The sequence below is a fragment of the Phragmites australis genome, chromosome 2, assembly GCF_958298935.1.
Source record: "Phragmites australis chromosome 2, lpPhrAust1.1, whole genome shotgun sequence".
In the NCBI taxonomy this organism is placed as follows: domain Eukaryota; kingdom Viridiplantae; phylum Streptophyta; class Magnoliopsida; order Poales; family Poaceae; genus Phragmites; species Phragmites australis.
The window spans coordinates 10,389,919-10,405,157 of NC_084922.1; the positions used below are offsets into that span (position 1 = coordinate 10,389,919).

Genomic DNA, 15,239 nt, shown 5'->3' on the forward strand with positions numbered 1-15,239 from the left:
TCGTACCCTTGATATGTCATAATTGTATATATATGGCTCGATGCCAATTTTTTTATCAAAGCACTTGTAGGAGTACTCAATTGTCTAATTCGATCTTGGAACCAAGTCGTGAACCTTTGCATATGTTGTCTCGCAACCCAAGCTTCAGTCTGCCCCAGATTCTCTTCAAGCTTGTGCTCATCGACATATGGACATACTTCGCTCATTTTTTGCAGCACGAGGAAATAAGCTTGGTCATATGTCTTCGGATCATGAGTAATTGCCATCTTCCCCAGAACCCCCAGACCTACGAGCCTCCCCTAATGGAGAGACTTAGGCACGCCAATTAGGTTATTTGGGTCAATGTAATTAACAAACCACTACAATACCTCCTCCTTTCACCGAAACAAGTCTTGCGATGGTAAAGTACTCTTGCTTGTACTTATCCCAAACCTCGACGCCTTTTGACTAGAGTTTCTTAAGATCATTGACTAAATGCATGAGGTGCACATCGATATCATTGCCAGGTTGTTTTGGTCCTGATATCAAGATCGATAACATAATGTATTTTTGCTAGTTACAAAGTCAGGGTAAAAGGTTGTAGATCGACAATACAATATGCCAAGTGTTATGTGACGTACTCATGTTACCGAATGGATTCATGCCATCTGTGCTCATAGCAAACCTAATATTTCTCAATTCTTCAGCGAACCAACCAAATGAGGAACCAACGATTCGTCACTGAGCGGAATCCGCCAGGTGTCATATCATTACATCATTCTTACGACCCTCTTTATGCCAACGTACCAATTGTGCCTCATTTCTATTGGCAAATAGATGCTTTAGACGAGGAATTATAGGAGAATACCACACCACCTTCCTATAACCACCTTTATTTTTCTTGCCTCCATACCCATCACCACCGTCATTTCTATGCTTATATCGACGGGTTCCACAAAAGGAGCATTGATCCAACTCTGCATACTCTCCATGAAACAAGATACAATCCTGCTTACATACATGTATTTTTTCTATTTCTAGTCCTAAAGGACAAATTATTTCCTTCGCGTCATAGACGCCCTCGGGCACTAAGTTCCCCTCCGATAGCATGTCCCTTAATAGATCCAATAATGCTTCGAAACTCTTATTAGTCCAACCATAGGTTGCCTTCAGTTGTAGAAGCTTTAGGTTCCTAAATATCCATGTGTACTTCTCCTTACAGTTGGGATAAAGGGGTGTCTTAGAATCCCGCACAAAGTCTTGGAATTTAGCAAACTCACAATTGTTATACTCGTCATGCCGCTCGACATCCTGCATCATCTGGTCCACATTCTCCACAAATCCTTGAGATCATTTTCATTGAAACCTAATATGTCCTCATCCCTGAGATCATGATCCATTTCACCGGGTGTAAGTCCTTGATCCACACTATCGATATGGAGGATCCGATCCAACTCTCCCTCGTTAAGGCCTTCCTCACTATGTTTGTTCCAACATGTATAATTCTCTTTAAATCCATGCATGACCAAGTGTGCATGGATATTGTCTATTTTCGAGAAGCGACATGGACAATACATTGATGTTTTACTACGATCTTTCATATTCGCCAAGGCAGCACTCATGAAATGCTTCACCCCGCTCAGGTACTCCGAACAAGTTTGGGTCTCAAGGTACATCCAACTTTTGTCCGTTATCTAGAATTAATGTAAAAATATTCATTCTTCATTAATAATTACCTTAATTTTGTGGTTAAGCATACGATTAAAAGTTCCATACCTATGGCATCTTGTGATAGATCGGGCAAATCTAGTATCAAATCTAACATAAATACAACTCACTTGTACTTAAAATTTTGGATAAAGATGCAAAATTACTGATTATAACTCGAAGTATAACAAATCTACCAGCTATGGATTAGAGGAGAAGGAAAGTGAGAGATGCAAACCTTCAAGGACCTAGCACCAATTCAAACTTCAAATCAACAAGATATTAGAAAATCTCGAGCGGAGCCGGTGAAAATCGCCAGTACTGTGCGGGCGACACTGTTGAGTAACTGTTCGCCCATACAGTGGCTGGCCAGCACTTTAAACAGAGCTAAGTAATAGGTGACATGTGATAATATTACCCGTCACTTATTATTTATTGTAGGTACGGATCATATTACAACCCATCATTTATGACTGGCCTAGAGAGATCTGTCACTTATGATCAAATTACAAGTGACGGGTTTAATAATTACCCATCACTCATATTATAGGTGACAGATAATATTATGACATACCACATATTACCTGTCAGGTAAATACCCGATCTTGATCTGAAACAACATGAGTGACAGATCGTGTACTGATCCGTCACTTATATGTACCTCTTTTGCTCGTTTTTAAGCTTTTGTTATCATGTCATACATATCAAGATGTGATTGCATATTATTATAATATTATAATAATGGATGGCTACGTGTATAATATTAATTCTTTATCTAAAAAATATTGTAGCTAGACAAATCTGTCAAACAAAAGAAATGAAAAAAGAATACCTCTTATCTCCTCCATCTTGAAAGCTCATATGCTTGTCATTTATGTATCCTCTTGCTCTCTTGTACGTCACCGGATTTGACGACCAAATAATGTCAAGGTCACATATCCGCCGCCCGCGCGCGCACCGCACCAACCTCGAGCGGAGACGACGAAGAAAGGGACGTACGGGAATGCGCAAAACCTGTGAATATATTCGACGGCCACCCGCTCCGCAAGTTGGGCACAAATTTGCATGCAGCGAAAACGACCTCCGCTGGCTGGCTGCTCCCTCCAAGCGTCCAAGGAGCAGAAACAACCCACCCGTGTCGTTGTCTTCAGTCCGTTACCGAGTCTGCTACCCGATTGGCACACACATATACAAAGTGGAAGTGGCGCACAGCTCGAAAGCTAGAGCAGGTTGGTGCCATGCGTGGTGCGTGGTTTGAGGCGTCTCACGTCACAATTCACGGGTCAAACAGTGGTCGTTACCGCCATGTCGCTGCCGATGATCATCGTCACAAGAGGAAGGAAACTAAAGGATTTTCTTTGAGCTCGATCATGGTGACCAGACGCACCGCCCAACAAACCCTCTCGATCGGCCTCTCCGCTCGCTCCACCACGAGCAAATTAAAGCGCCGTCGCCTTTCCCCTAAAATTCCGAAGCGGATGGAGGTCGCTGCCGCTGCGATGGGTTGCTGCAATGATGCGCAGGCCGGCGTTGGGCGATCCAAGTCCAAGGCGTGCGCGCGCGCGCACTGCATGCGGTGCTGCCGTGGAGGACAGAATCATGGCTCCGACGACTAATGCTACTACTAGTAATCAAGTAATCAAACGGCGCCGTTCGCTTAATTCTGTGCGGAAATCATACGTGTCCAGTGATCAATTCGTGAACGACCGTGGCGCATCTGATGACTGGGCTTGGAGGAGAGTAGAATTTTGCTAGCCCTTATGTACCTATACCCTATTAAAACTGTTTATTTATGTTAAGATTTATAATAAAATTTATAATTATATGTGAGAGAATCAATATATAAATGAATATTAGTGGAAAGAATAGACGGAAAAGATAACCGGTGAGTCCACATCGCTAGTGGAGTTGTCTTTATTCCCTGGGTTTCGAACTGATAAGCTTCGGATTACTCCAACTGCTGGGATGACACGCCTGTGATCATTGATACCGTGATGGATAGTTGGACGGATAAATAGTACGGATCCACCACTTGCTTAAACAATAGACCGAGCAAAAGTGACTCCATCGATCTCGCCCGCGATCACTCTTCTCAGTAGCCTGGTCTCGTGGAATGGAGTGTGCCGGCCGTCCGGGAGGAAGAAGAAAGCGGGGAACGCGTCATCATCACGACCGACTGCAAAGCGGCTCGCTTTTGATCCGGAGAAGAGAACAATACACTTGTTCCTAGTTGCAGTCCTCGTGTGATGAATGATCGATGATCCCTTTCCTGTTCGTCAGAACTGAGGACGCTCCGCTGTTGATCCGCGTTGCAGGCGTGCAGATCATTATTCAGGGAGGGAGTAAAACCATTACATGTACTGATTTACATCTTGTTTCTGTGCACTAAATAAATCTGTCTCAAACTCACTAACAGTAAATTACAAACGAGTAGCGCCAACAACTTGGGATTTTATTTTATTTCCTCAAAAAACAAAGACCTGGGAGATTTTTTTTTAAAATAAGTTACTGAAAACAACTTAAATGTATCAAGCCCGGCTACGAAATCTCAAGAAACAAGCGACGACGAAAATAAATTACACGCGTCGATCAAAATAATCCAGTTAGAGAAATCCTAGAATAAGTGCTTAGTCTTGACTCTTGACAATGCTGCTCAGCATTGCACTTCTAATCACGTACAAATCTAAGGTTGGATCGATGCTTTCCTCAGCATCGACAGTGCTCACCATTGTCCTAGAGTACATACCTACAGTGCATCTTTTATATATATAGATCTTACGCCTCATGACGGCTGATATATGGGTCAGCTTCCTGATTCGTTAAAAACATCCCAAGTCCTTGTTCAATCTTGAGGACCCTACCACGAATCCTTAACCAACAGACAAATCGATCTCTGGCCTCGTTTCAAAAGAACAGTCGAATCTCCTGCGTTTAGTTAGGATTTTAGTTGGTGGTGTAAAACGGAGTGGAAATCAAAGGACTTCTGTCGGTCGTCTTTGTCGATCGCAACTGGCGCCATGATCCCGCAGGTTTAGGTGAGCTAGCAGCTGGGCGATTCAGCGCTTTGGTGAGGAGTGAAAAGGAGAGGAGCATGAAGGTCAATAGAGAGAGAGAGAGAGAGAGAGAGAGAGAGAGAGAGAGAGAAGCAAGCATCCCACATCTAATCAGTTCCTCCGTGGATATCAAGGTCTGATCTGGCTTCTAGCTAAGATATGTTTGAGCTGTTGAAAAAACCAAACCCTCCATGTAACTAGACTCCGATCATATAGTTTTCCATGTAACAAGATTGACTGGCCTGCACAACTACACAAATCCTGCTATCTGACAACCAAATATTTTGACGTGAAGTATACACCAAGAGAACTTTTCAGATAACCTCCTGGAAGCTCCTAGCCTCCTACTCCATAGACTCATGTTTGTTTCTGTTTAGGATTCTTTCTTATCTTGTAAGCAAAAACATGCTTAATCTCGACTAGTATATAAGTATATAGGCCATGGATTTGGTGCAGACTGGTGCATTCGGATGTCCCAAGGACGGACATATATACATATTTATGGCATCAAGCTCCCAACCAGTCCACAGTCCACCCTGCACACACATTCCCTCCTGACGAATCAGCATTCTCTGCTGCAGATTTGTTCGCTTGCTGCGAGGCCCTTCCTTCCTGTGCGGCCAGCACAACCACTCACCATCGCGTGTCACTTTTTACCTCTCATAAACAATACAAAGAGGACAAAGGGAGAGAAAATAGCAAGAGGAGACAATAGAAAGAAGAGAAGAAAACTACAAGAGGAGGGCAACAGCAAGTAAGCCATTCTAACATTCGTCCCTTGCTTGGTCTGTTGAGTTTGTTTTTTTCACTTTTTCCGGGCCTTTTTCCTTGAGAAGACAAAATTAGTTCTTTAGGGGACCAATTAGCAACAGCACCATCATCGCTTCTCTCCTTCCCTCCCTCTCAAAAAATTGTAATGATCAACTTTATCACCCTCTCCTCCTCCTTTGATGATCCATGCCTGCCTTTAGCTTTCTTCTTTGCCTTCTCTTTTCCCTTTATTCCCTGCCTAGTTGCTTGCTGCTAACAAACTGCTTTACATTGCTCCGATCCGTTTATACACCAGCAAGGCAAGAAGAGAGCAGCCATAGCAGCGTAGGCAGCTTGACATGAAGGAGTTCTCGTACGAGGAGGTGGAGGCGGCGACGGGAGGGTTCGCGGCCAAGAACCTCGTGGGGAAGGGCAGCCACGGCAGCGTGTACAGGGCCAGAGTGCGGAGCGGAGGAGGAGGTAGTAGGCTAGTCGCTGTCGCCGTCAAGCGGCCGACGCACGCGCAGGGGGAGGCCAAACTCGCCAACGAGATCGCCGTGCTCTTGGCCGCGCCACGCCACCCGAGCGTCGTCGGCATCGTCGGGGTCCGAGTGGCGCCCCAGCCTCCGCCGGCCGCAGCGGGGCCGGGGCTGCCGCCGCTGCTCGTCATGGAGTACATGCCCAACGGGTCGCTGCACGACCTGCTGCACCGGTCGCCGAGGCCGCCGCCGTGGCCGCGCCGCGTGGAGATCGCGCTCGACGTGGCGCGCGCCGTGTGCGCGCTGCACGCCGCCCAGCCGCGGATGATAATACACCGGGACGTCAAGTCGGCCAACATCCTGCTCGGCCGCGACGGCCGCGCGCGCCTCGCCGACTTCAGTCTCGCCGTCAGGGTTGCGGCGCGCGCCCCCGAGGAGGACGAAGCGGCGGGGCCGGTACCGGCGGGCACGATCGGGTACCTCGACCCCTGCTACACGGAGCCAGGGCGCCTGGGCCCGGAGAGCGACGTGTTCAGCTTCGGCGTCGTGCTCCTGGAGCTCGTCAGCGGGCGCAAGGTGATGGACGTGAACTCCTGCCCGTCGTCCATCGTCGCCTGGGCGGAGCCGCTGATCGGCGCCGGCCGGGCGAGGGAGGTGTTCGACGGGAGGGTGGCCGCCCCACCGAATTCGTGGACGGAGCGCGCGGTCGCCCGCGTCCTCGACGTGGCGGCGCGGTGCGTGTCCGATTGCGTGGAGCGCCGCCCGTCCATGGCGGAGGTGGCATCCGAGCTGCACGGCGCCGTCGAGAGCGCCGGGTGGCGCCATCGCCACGTGCCGCGGGGCTACTCCCGCACGGTGATCGAGCGGGCGTGCAGGTGCATCGTGTCGTGGGGGCAGCACGTGAGGAGGAGCAAGAGGGTGAGGGCGACCAAGATCGAGTGCAGCGGTGCGCCCGATTGATGTGATCTGCCATTTCATTCGAACAGCACGAGCGGCGCGCTCAAATAAGCTGATCCATCGAAAACCAAGTACCTGCGCAATGATCTTCAAGAGTCCCCGGGGAATCCTCGATCCCGTGGGGATTCTCAGAATTTATCGTCGACCGCCTTGAACTCAACTGTCGAAAGTGTAGTTTTCTCATCAGACGGGGGATCAAGACACAAATCGTAATGAACAAAAATGTTACTGTCATTGCAGTTAAGCTACGACGACTGTTTTGCTTCGGTATCCTTTAGCCCGTGCAATATCATATCTATGTCTGTTTTCACGTACGGATGTAGGTACGTAACGATATATCTATAACTGTATTTTTATAAAATATATGAGTTATGATAAATCTTTCTCTATTTTTCATCCAAGTTGATTAAATAGGTACCGTGTAAAATTAGATGTATTCATTCTTTCAAAAATACATTAAATCTCCTATTATTTGTATTTCATACATACACAGTCAATATTTATCTTTTATATATTTAAAAATGCGTTTAATCTCATATTATTTGTCTTCTATACCTAGACGACCAATATTTTCCTTTATACATTCATTGCTAGTTTTCTCTAGATGGCATGTTGCCTTCCACACTTCGCCCATAGCATCAGGTTTATCCAGAGGGTGTGTCGTCTCTCGCACTTCGTCTGCAACGCTATCTTTCTGGAGTGGGTGCGCCACCACCAGCACGTCATCTCCACTGTCGTCTACTACGGAAGTCGCCTTCGCCGCGCTATCTTTACATCATGTTACTATACGAGAACTGTTTTCATCCCCTTATAAATCAGTAACCATCTTGATACTCCTTATAGTGTTGCTACAGAACACTAACTCTAGACAATACGATCTCCTTCACCCTCCTGTCTAGGTAGTTGTCATTCTTCTTCCTTTTGAAATTATATGATCATGTTATGAATTTCGTGTATGTAAATCTCCACACTATATTTTTTACTTCTTCGGATTGCTATATTTTGGATTAATTTCACGTGTTTAAAACACAGACACTAATATATATCATATTCGTGTGTTTGAAATTCTTGCCCTCCTGATCTCGACTGACTCCAACCGGAGATGATGCATTCTCTGTCACTGTATTATGATTGTAGATACTGTCACGCAAGTCTAAACTAAGCACCCTACCGATACTCTAGGAAAGTAGGAGTATAAATATGTATGTGGAATGGGTAGTCGATGTCAACTAGGGCAGGTTAGGCAGCTGGAAAATTTGGGCACGGGTAGCTCATGGATTCAGGTTAGTAGAGCAGTACTGCAGGAGGAGCAGCAGATTTTTGCTTTAGACATGGGAGAGCCATTACTCAAGCAGCAGCAGCTGAACTGCACTGCACTGCACGCATGCTGCATGCATGGCGCCGTGGAAAAGCTACCGTGCCGGCTGTTAGCTCTTTGATCGATCTGATTTTTTTTAACTTTTGCAAAAGGAGAAAGAGAGATGTCTGAAGAAGTTAATCTAATCTGATACACTGCCAACCCATAAAAAGCTTGCTGATTGTATAATCGTACTGGGTATCTGTTAGGCTGCTTTGGAGAGAAGGATAAGGGCTCCTTTGGAATAAATGATTTTTAAATGATTCTTCGTAATCCTATGTGCCTCTCTGGAACAAAGAATTGAGCACCTAAAAATCGTAGGAAATTCATTATGTAAACTTCCCTTTGTGTATTCATCTCTCCGCTAATTCCTTTGTTTTTTCGGTGCTCTATCGAAATGATCATTCCTTCAGTTTTACTTTGTTTTGCAATCCTCCATTCTGCATTTGTATTTATGTTAAAATCCTGTTTTTTTTTTCCTTATTCGTGTGTTTTGTTACTATGTTCCAAAGAGACACTAGATGCCACCCTTTTGTAACGAGGGTCTGCTTTAAGTAGATGGGGATTAGCCTCAATTCACGTGGATTGGGAAGTGAAAATGAACTGATTTAGCTGGGATGCACGCCTCTCCTATCAGAGTCTCAATTCAGTTTTGTTTATAAAAAAAGAAAAATGGAGAAAATGTAAAAAATTTGCATGCATCTCCGATAGTTTCAAATTAATTTGGAAAACAAATCAAATGCAAATAGAGAGAGTAAAATGACATCATGCTAAAGTAAAAGTTGACTTTTGTTTCTTCATTTTTGATCTTTTGGCACACGGGAACCGAATCCTTTCCGTGACGGTCTGCCTTACCTTGTTTGAATAATCAAAACATTATTTTTGGTTTATCCAAGCTTAAAGGAACGGAAATCTCTGACCTTTGAAAAGTAGTTTGTTTTTGCGGGAAAGAAATAGGATCATCACCGGGCAGAGGATTCAGTCAGAGGGACAAAGCTCCGTTGGACGAATTCCTTTGTTGAATAATCCAGCTTGAGATTTTTCCCCTTCCTTTTAATTCAGCGGAGACAAATCTATGAATTGTCGTCTTCCAGCAACTGTTCGCAGAAAACAAGATGGCCAATGCGGTTTCTTGCATCGCCTTTCCTTTTCAATTTAAATACATATGACTGATTTTTTACACATTTTTTAATGAAGTAGGTGAAGAGGTCTACTGAATGTGACAACAAAACAAAATGCGAATACTTTAAAAAAAAAGAAAAAGCACGGGAAGGAAAGCATGACGAAGCGCAAAGTCTTAGTTCAGCCCACCGTAGAGATGTCTCATGGATCATGAGGTTTGCAGCCAACTTTTGAACCATGACAGAGGTAATATAGTACCCTTTCTCTTATAGAACTACCATTTCATTGAAGAAACCGTGTGGTAATGCCTTCTCTTTAACAAATTCCATTTTGTTAAAGCGCTAAGTTCCTACGGTGTCTAGATCATTGCTGCCAAATGATCCAGCAATGCTGCAAAGTTAACAGCACAAACAAACAAAGGATATTGCTGACTTGATGAACCTGCATACCATTCATACTAGCAAACTGAATCAGCTCATTTTGGACGGAAAAGGCATCAATGTACCAAGATAACACAAATGCAAAACAACAGCAAGAAAATCCAAACGAAATTATCGACATCCCTGGGAAGAAAACAAACAACAATTCATTCACACAGAATAAGGCATAACCAAATGCTGTCAGTTTTCAACACTAAACTAGTTACTACCTTCAGGAGAGGAACTAGCTTCAAAATGGCATCTCACTTGGCCATCATCACCTTCACAAACTCGTCATAGTTGATCTGGCCATCACCGTCCACGTCGGCTTCACGGATCATCTCATCCACCTCCTCGTCAGTCAGCTTCTCACCAAGGTTGGTCATGACATGGCGGAGTTCAGCTGCGGAGATGAAGCCGTTTTGGTCCTTGTCGAACACACGGAAGGCCTCCTTAAGCTCCTCTTCAGAGTCAGTGTCCTTCATCTTGCGTGCCATCAGGTTGAGGAACTCAGGAAAGTCGATAGTTCCGTTGCCATCAGCATCCACCTCATTAATCATATCCTGAAGTTCAGCCTCAGTAGGGTTCTGCCCCAACGAGCGCATTACAGTTCCAAGTTCCTTGGTGGTGATGCAGCCTGTTTCATGAGGCAAACACTACTTAGTGCAATCTGGAATTGATTAAATTAATACTGCAAATGATAGATGATAACAGAGCGAAAATCTGAAAAAAAAAAAAGACTGTCTAAACCATTTTCTGCGCGGACTGGGGGGCACTTTAATCGTGATACAGTATTAACAGTAAAAGCAATCATGCTCTAAACTAATGCAATCACCTAAAAGTTCCAACTTTTTAGTCTAGGATGTTGGTGTTCAACATTTGATCTGGGAAGAACTAACAGCTTCTCAAAAAAGGATTCATCCTCAAGGAGTTATTACAATTGACAAGCAAATAGCAATACTTGCCATGCAGTTATTCTATCATTCTATGTACCTGCATCAGGCAGAAAAGGCATCACCAGACTACTTGTGCTACAGGATAACTCCTTGAGAAACTGACAAACAGATATCAACATTATAAGCAAATGCCGTAGCTATTCTTGATCTGGCATTGTAAATTAAATAATTCCAAAGGTACAGACCACTTCTACAAGTAGGGAGCAATATAACACTTGACAGCAAAAAGAAATTATCTGTGTCATCAAACGGAAATTCTGTAACAAAATAAGTGGAACAGGTAGGAAGTCTGAACTGCCTGTACAACATAGGAATCTAACTACCCTTTGGGGTTTCAATAAAAGTGAACATCATTTCTTTGTATTTAATATTTGGAAACTAATTTCTGTTCTGCTAAAGCAAAAGGGAAGTAGTGTCTTAGGGGCCATTCTTACATTACCGTTTCTTCATCAGGATGAACGGAATTGCTCAAGCAAAGAAAAACACACATAGAACCTCAGATTATAATTTCTAAGAAGGAATTTCACTCACAGCCAAACTATTTGGGTTACAATTCGATGAAGATAGATTAGGAACAGATATGCCATTAATTTGATCTGTGCTGATGCTCGAAAAATGAGAAGGCGTGAAAATGTATCATGGTGAAAAATATCAATACTCAAGACCAATGCCTGGAAAGATATTAGAGAAACCTATTTCATAGGTAGTAACTGTAAGAAGTAAGAACAGTCAAACATTCACTGCAACTTCAATTATGCAGCTATGAATATCTAATACTCCCTTTATCTCAAAATATAGGGTGTGTTAGGATTCAAGAAAGTCAAACTTTGTTATTTTGACCAACAATTGGTCAAATTATGCGCATGTTTAGTGTACAAGAGATGTATCAATAGATTCATATATCACACTTTTAATAAGATACTGGTTTCGTAGCAATTGATGATAGTAAGATAAATTAATGGTCAAAGTATACTTTGAAAGACTTTATCAAATCCTAATATGCCCTGTAAAAAGAAATGGAAGGATTATATGCACTAGTGATACTGAAAGCATGAATTTCCTACCCCAGTATATGATGAACTAAATTCTTGTTAAATCATGCAATAAGTGGTTGATTAACTGCACTTGTGGTTTGATTTACTGAGTCTTGACCATATAATATATTCTACTTACTAAACATGTTAATCAATATCTAAAAGACGAAGATAGTCAGCCTGTACTAGATGAGTACCAGCACATCTAAATTTTTTGAAGCAACAGGAATGCCATATGCAACCACCGTTCTACCTACATACTATGCTAGCAGATACCACACCACTGGGCTAGATTCTATTTGGTGGTAAACCCAAGGAGCAAGATTTCTTGAGGACTGGAGGTGACGATGAATAATGGATAGTTACCATATTTGGGTACCCCAGGGTGTTCTGTAATTCTCGGAGCATATCTCAATCTCTGGGAAGGGGATCCCTAAAAGAAAAGAACTATCCGTAGGTGCCCAAGGCAGCCGTAACCGGGAATGTTTACCTCCAAGAATACCCTCATATACATGCGGAGCTGAAGGACCTTGCGGGGAAGGGGGGGGGGGAAGAAACAACTCGAACCAGAGCACCACAAGCCAACATAAGCGAAGGAAGAAGCCGTCGACTAGGTTTAAATCCATCTAGACTAGCTACCCCCTTGTAACAGGCTCAGATCTATACAAGACAAACATGACGTAGGCTTATTATTCTAAGGGAGGTCCGAACCTATCTAAAAAATCTTGTGTATTCCCCTTGTGATTCGTCTATTCAAAACATCCCCCTATTCTTCAACAAGTTCGTTAGATCGGCGGTTTACCAATCGTCGATAGGAGGTATTCTAGCATCGGTCATGACTCATTGTTGTGTAAACGGTATATATATTTTGAAGTGTTATACAAGATTTGAGAAAGCCAACAACTGCGGAAATGATAAAAAATAAGAGAGAAAATCGATCCAACATGAAACCAACAAGAGATTTGCCAATTCCCTGCAGGTTCTTAGCTATTGACTAGGGTTCGGGATTTTCCGAGAAGAAATGTTAACCTGATCTAACATATATCCATTTTGAGCCTAAAGCAAAATTAAACTTATGAGTCCTTCTACCAAATGTTAGCAATCACATTTAACAAGCTAGATATTGTGGTATCAAACTGTTATGCATTTCCTATGAAACACCGATGGACATTTCCTAAGGTTCAAGGGTTTTGACTTTGCAGTTCTCAGCTAAGTAACTTTTTGTAACCCTTAATGCAACGTCAATATGTTACATGGAAAAGAAATGGAAGAAACATAGTCAAAACCAATGAGAAGTAGGCAACTGTATTTACCCAATAGGATGTTGGCTCTAGTCTGCCTAGACTCAATTTTTGGCATGAAATCTAGTAACCTGCAGCAAGTGACTAACCCCAAGCAATCTTCCCATCCAGATGTAAGCTACACTGTTTACACGACAGTCCCCTCAACAGATCCATTCATTCATGATCAATAAACAGTAAGATCCACATTTATTTCACCAACTGCGTGCACTCTCCATATATCATCGAATCTTCATACAGGCACCATCAATGACATATAGGAAAAATTATATACGAACTCTGATGTCTTTTAAAAATGTGACAAATACACTTCAGACCCATTCATAGATATAACTGCTCTTCATCCATGTCCATCCATTGAAAAGAGGGGGAACCAAAAGCCTACAGGGCTGTTTGCCTCCAACTTCCAAACAGTGGATTGTAAGTTTTGGTTTGACCAAAATTTGGCACCTATTTGGCTCATTAGGAATATTGGTAAGGTCTCCATCCCATTGGCTTTTAAATTCATTTTCTTGCCAACAATTGGCAACCAATTTGATGATCAAATTTGGCACACAGTACAAAGGTTTTTGTGTATGGCATGAACCAAACAGGCCCAATAAACCCCAAAAGGTTAGTTGCGCCCCTTTACCTACAACCCACCATGGTGCCCTTGACTGTACAGCGTAACACCATGTGATATTACAACTTACAAGACCCCAACAACTAGGTCGTATCCCTAACGCCTGCAAGATGACAACACATATCTTCTTTGCTGCCCTACGCACACGTACTCTGTAGTGACTCCTGTCTACTACCCACCGTGCTCCCCACAAACTACACAACAATGGGGTTGCACCATGCTGCTCCCCTCACTACCCACGAGCTGCGGCGACCACTATGCCCGTTCTACCCACAGCAGACGGTACATAACAACATGATTCAATCCCTTCCTATTAGTATTCTCGGCTTTTCAAATGGGAGGAATTAACGTGTTATCGGTTCGTTCTCCGTAAGAAACTCCCACGGAGCATCGAAACGGCCATCCTAGAACCGGTCAATCGATCCGCGTAGACATTTCCGCCTGAATGATACATCTGCAGTTCCAGGGGCAACGGAGGAGTCCTCATCAGGCACAGGGCGCAACCTATCTCTCCCCATTAGAGATCCTCCTCAAAACAACTGCAGAAGCACCGCACCGTAACAGCGCCCACAAGAGCTCAACGATGCGAGATCTACATCTACATATCGAGATTCCCCGAGACCGAAATCCCCAAACCTACCAGGCGACCCACTTGGACCGACGAACGCAGGCGGCGACCAGATCTCCCATCACGTCCATTGGCAAACCACGAAATCGCGCGGAGCTAGAGGGATCATCAAAGGGTAAAGAGAGGGAACGAGAGAGGGAGCGGCCGTACCGTCGCCGTCCTTGTCGAAGAGGCTGAAGGCCTCCTTGAACTCGGCGATCTGGTCGTCGGTGAGCTGATCCGCCATGGCGAGCACCACCAAGCCGATCTGACGGACGGAGGGAGGAGACGGGCAGAGAGGCGAAGCGCGAATGGAGGAGCCCACGGCCACGAGGTAGGAGAAAATTTATGGAAAACGCAGTCAGACTCGGACCACGGGGAAGGGGAACTGCTACGCGCACGCGCCCCGCCCCTACTGGGTTCTAAGTTCTAACTAGGCGCGAGGCCTGTCTTGTGTCTCGTGTAGTCGTGTGCAGCCGGACGCCCGGACCACATTGGCAATCTTGCATCGATAATTCTATATACTCAAATTCTATGCCGCCGCCGAACAGTGGCAGACGACCTTGAGTCGTGCCCACCACAACTGCATAAAAGACGTCTCCGCGCTGCAAAGCCGCCACCACCGAATGGTGGCACCTAACAGTACGACAACTGCAAGTCTAGACGGCGATATGGGCTAATCGATGGGCTTGGCAAAAAATTCTCTGCAGCGGTGCCGCACACTGTGTCTTGTACGACACCATCCGGATGCACACCACGTCGCCCCCTCTCCTCAAATCGTGAACGAGCGCACGAGCCATCTGACGTCTTGAGCAATCGAGCCGTCCTACCGAGCCACTCTGCTTCTCTCATCTGCCTGTCTGAGCGAGCCGCTTCATCTTCGTGTCACCCCCTTC

General features: G+C 44.6%; 2 protein-coding genes across 3 annotated transcripts; one reads left to right on the plus strand and one right to left on the minus strand.

Moving 5' to 3' along the window:
* The first annotated feature begins 5,074 nt into the window (after positions 1 to 5,074).
* LOC133899163 (serine/threonine-protein kinase-like protein At5g23170) lies at positions 5,075 to 7,304 on the plus strand. 2 transcript variants are annotated; one of them, XM_062340126.1, is made up of 2 exons: positions 5,075 to 5,493; positions 5,806 to 7,304. In XM_062340126.1, exon 2 carries the CDS (start codon positions 5,849 to 5,851, stop codon positions 6,926 to 6,928), a length of 1,080 nt encoding a protein of 359 aa, XP_062196110.1. In that variant the 5' UTR covers positions 5,075 to 5,493; positions 5,806 to 5,848; the 3' UTR covers positions 6,929 to 7,304. The 2 variants fall into 2 exon arrangements, with proteins under 2 accessions (XP_062196110.1, XP_062196118.1); XM_062340134.1 differs by lacking the exon at positions 5,075 to 5,493 and adding an exon at positions 5,502 to 5,652.
* A 2,555-nt stretch (positions 7,305 to 9,859) lies between these two features.
* LOC133899176 (calmodulin-3) lies at positions 9,860 to 14,777 on the minus strand. Its single transcript, XM_062340144.1, has 2 exons — positions 14,515 to 14,777; positions 9,860 to 10,460 (listed from the first exon to the last, which is right to left on the minus strand). Exons 1-2 carry the CDS (start codon positions 14,588 to 14,590, stop codon positions 10,087 to 10,089), a joined length of 450 nt encoding a protein of 149 aa, XP_062196128.1. The 5' UTR covers positions 14,591 to 14,777; the 3' UTR covers positions 9,860 to 10,086.
* Between the last annotated feature and the right edge of the window lie 462 nt (positions 14,778 to 15,239).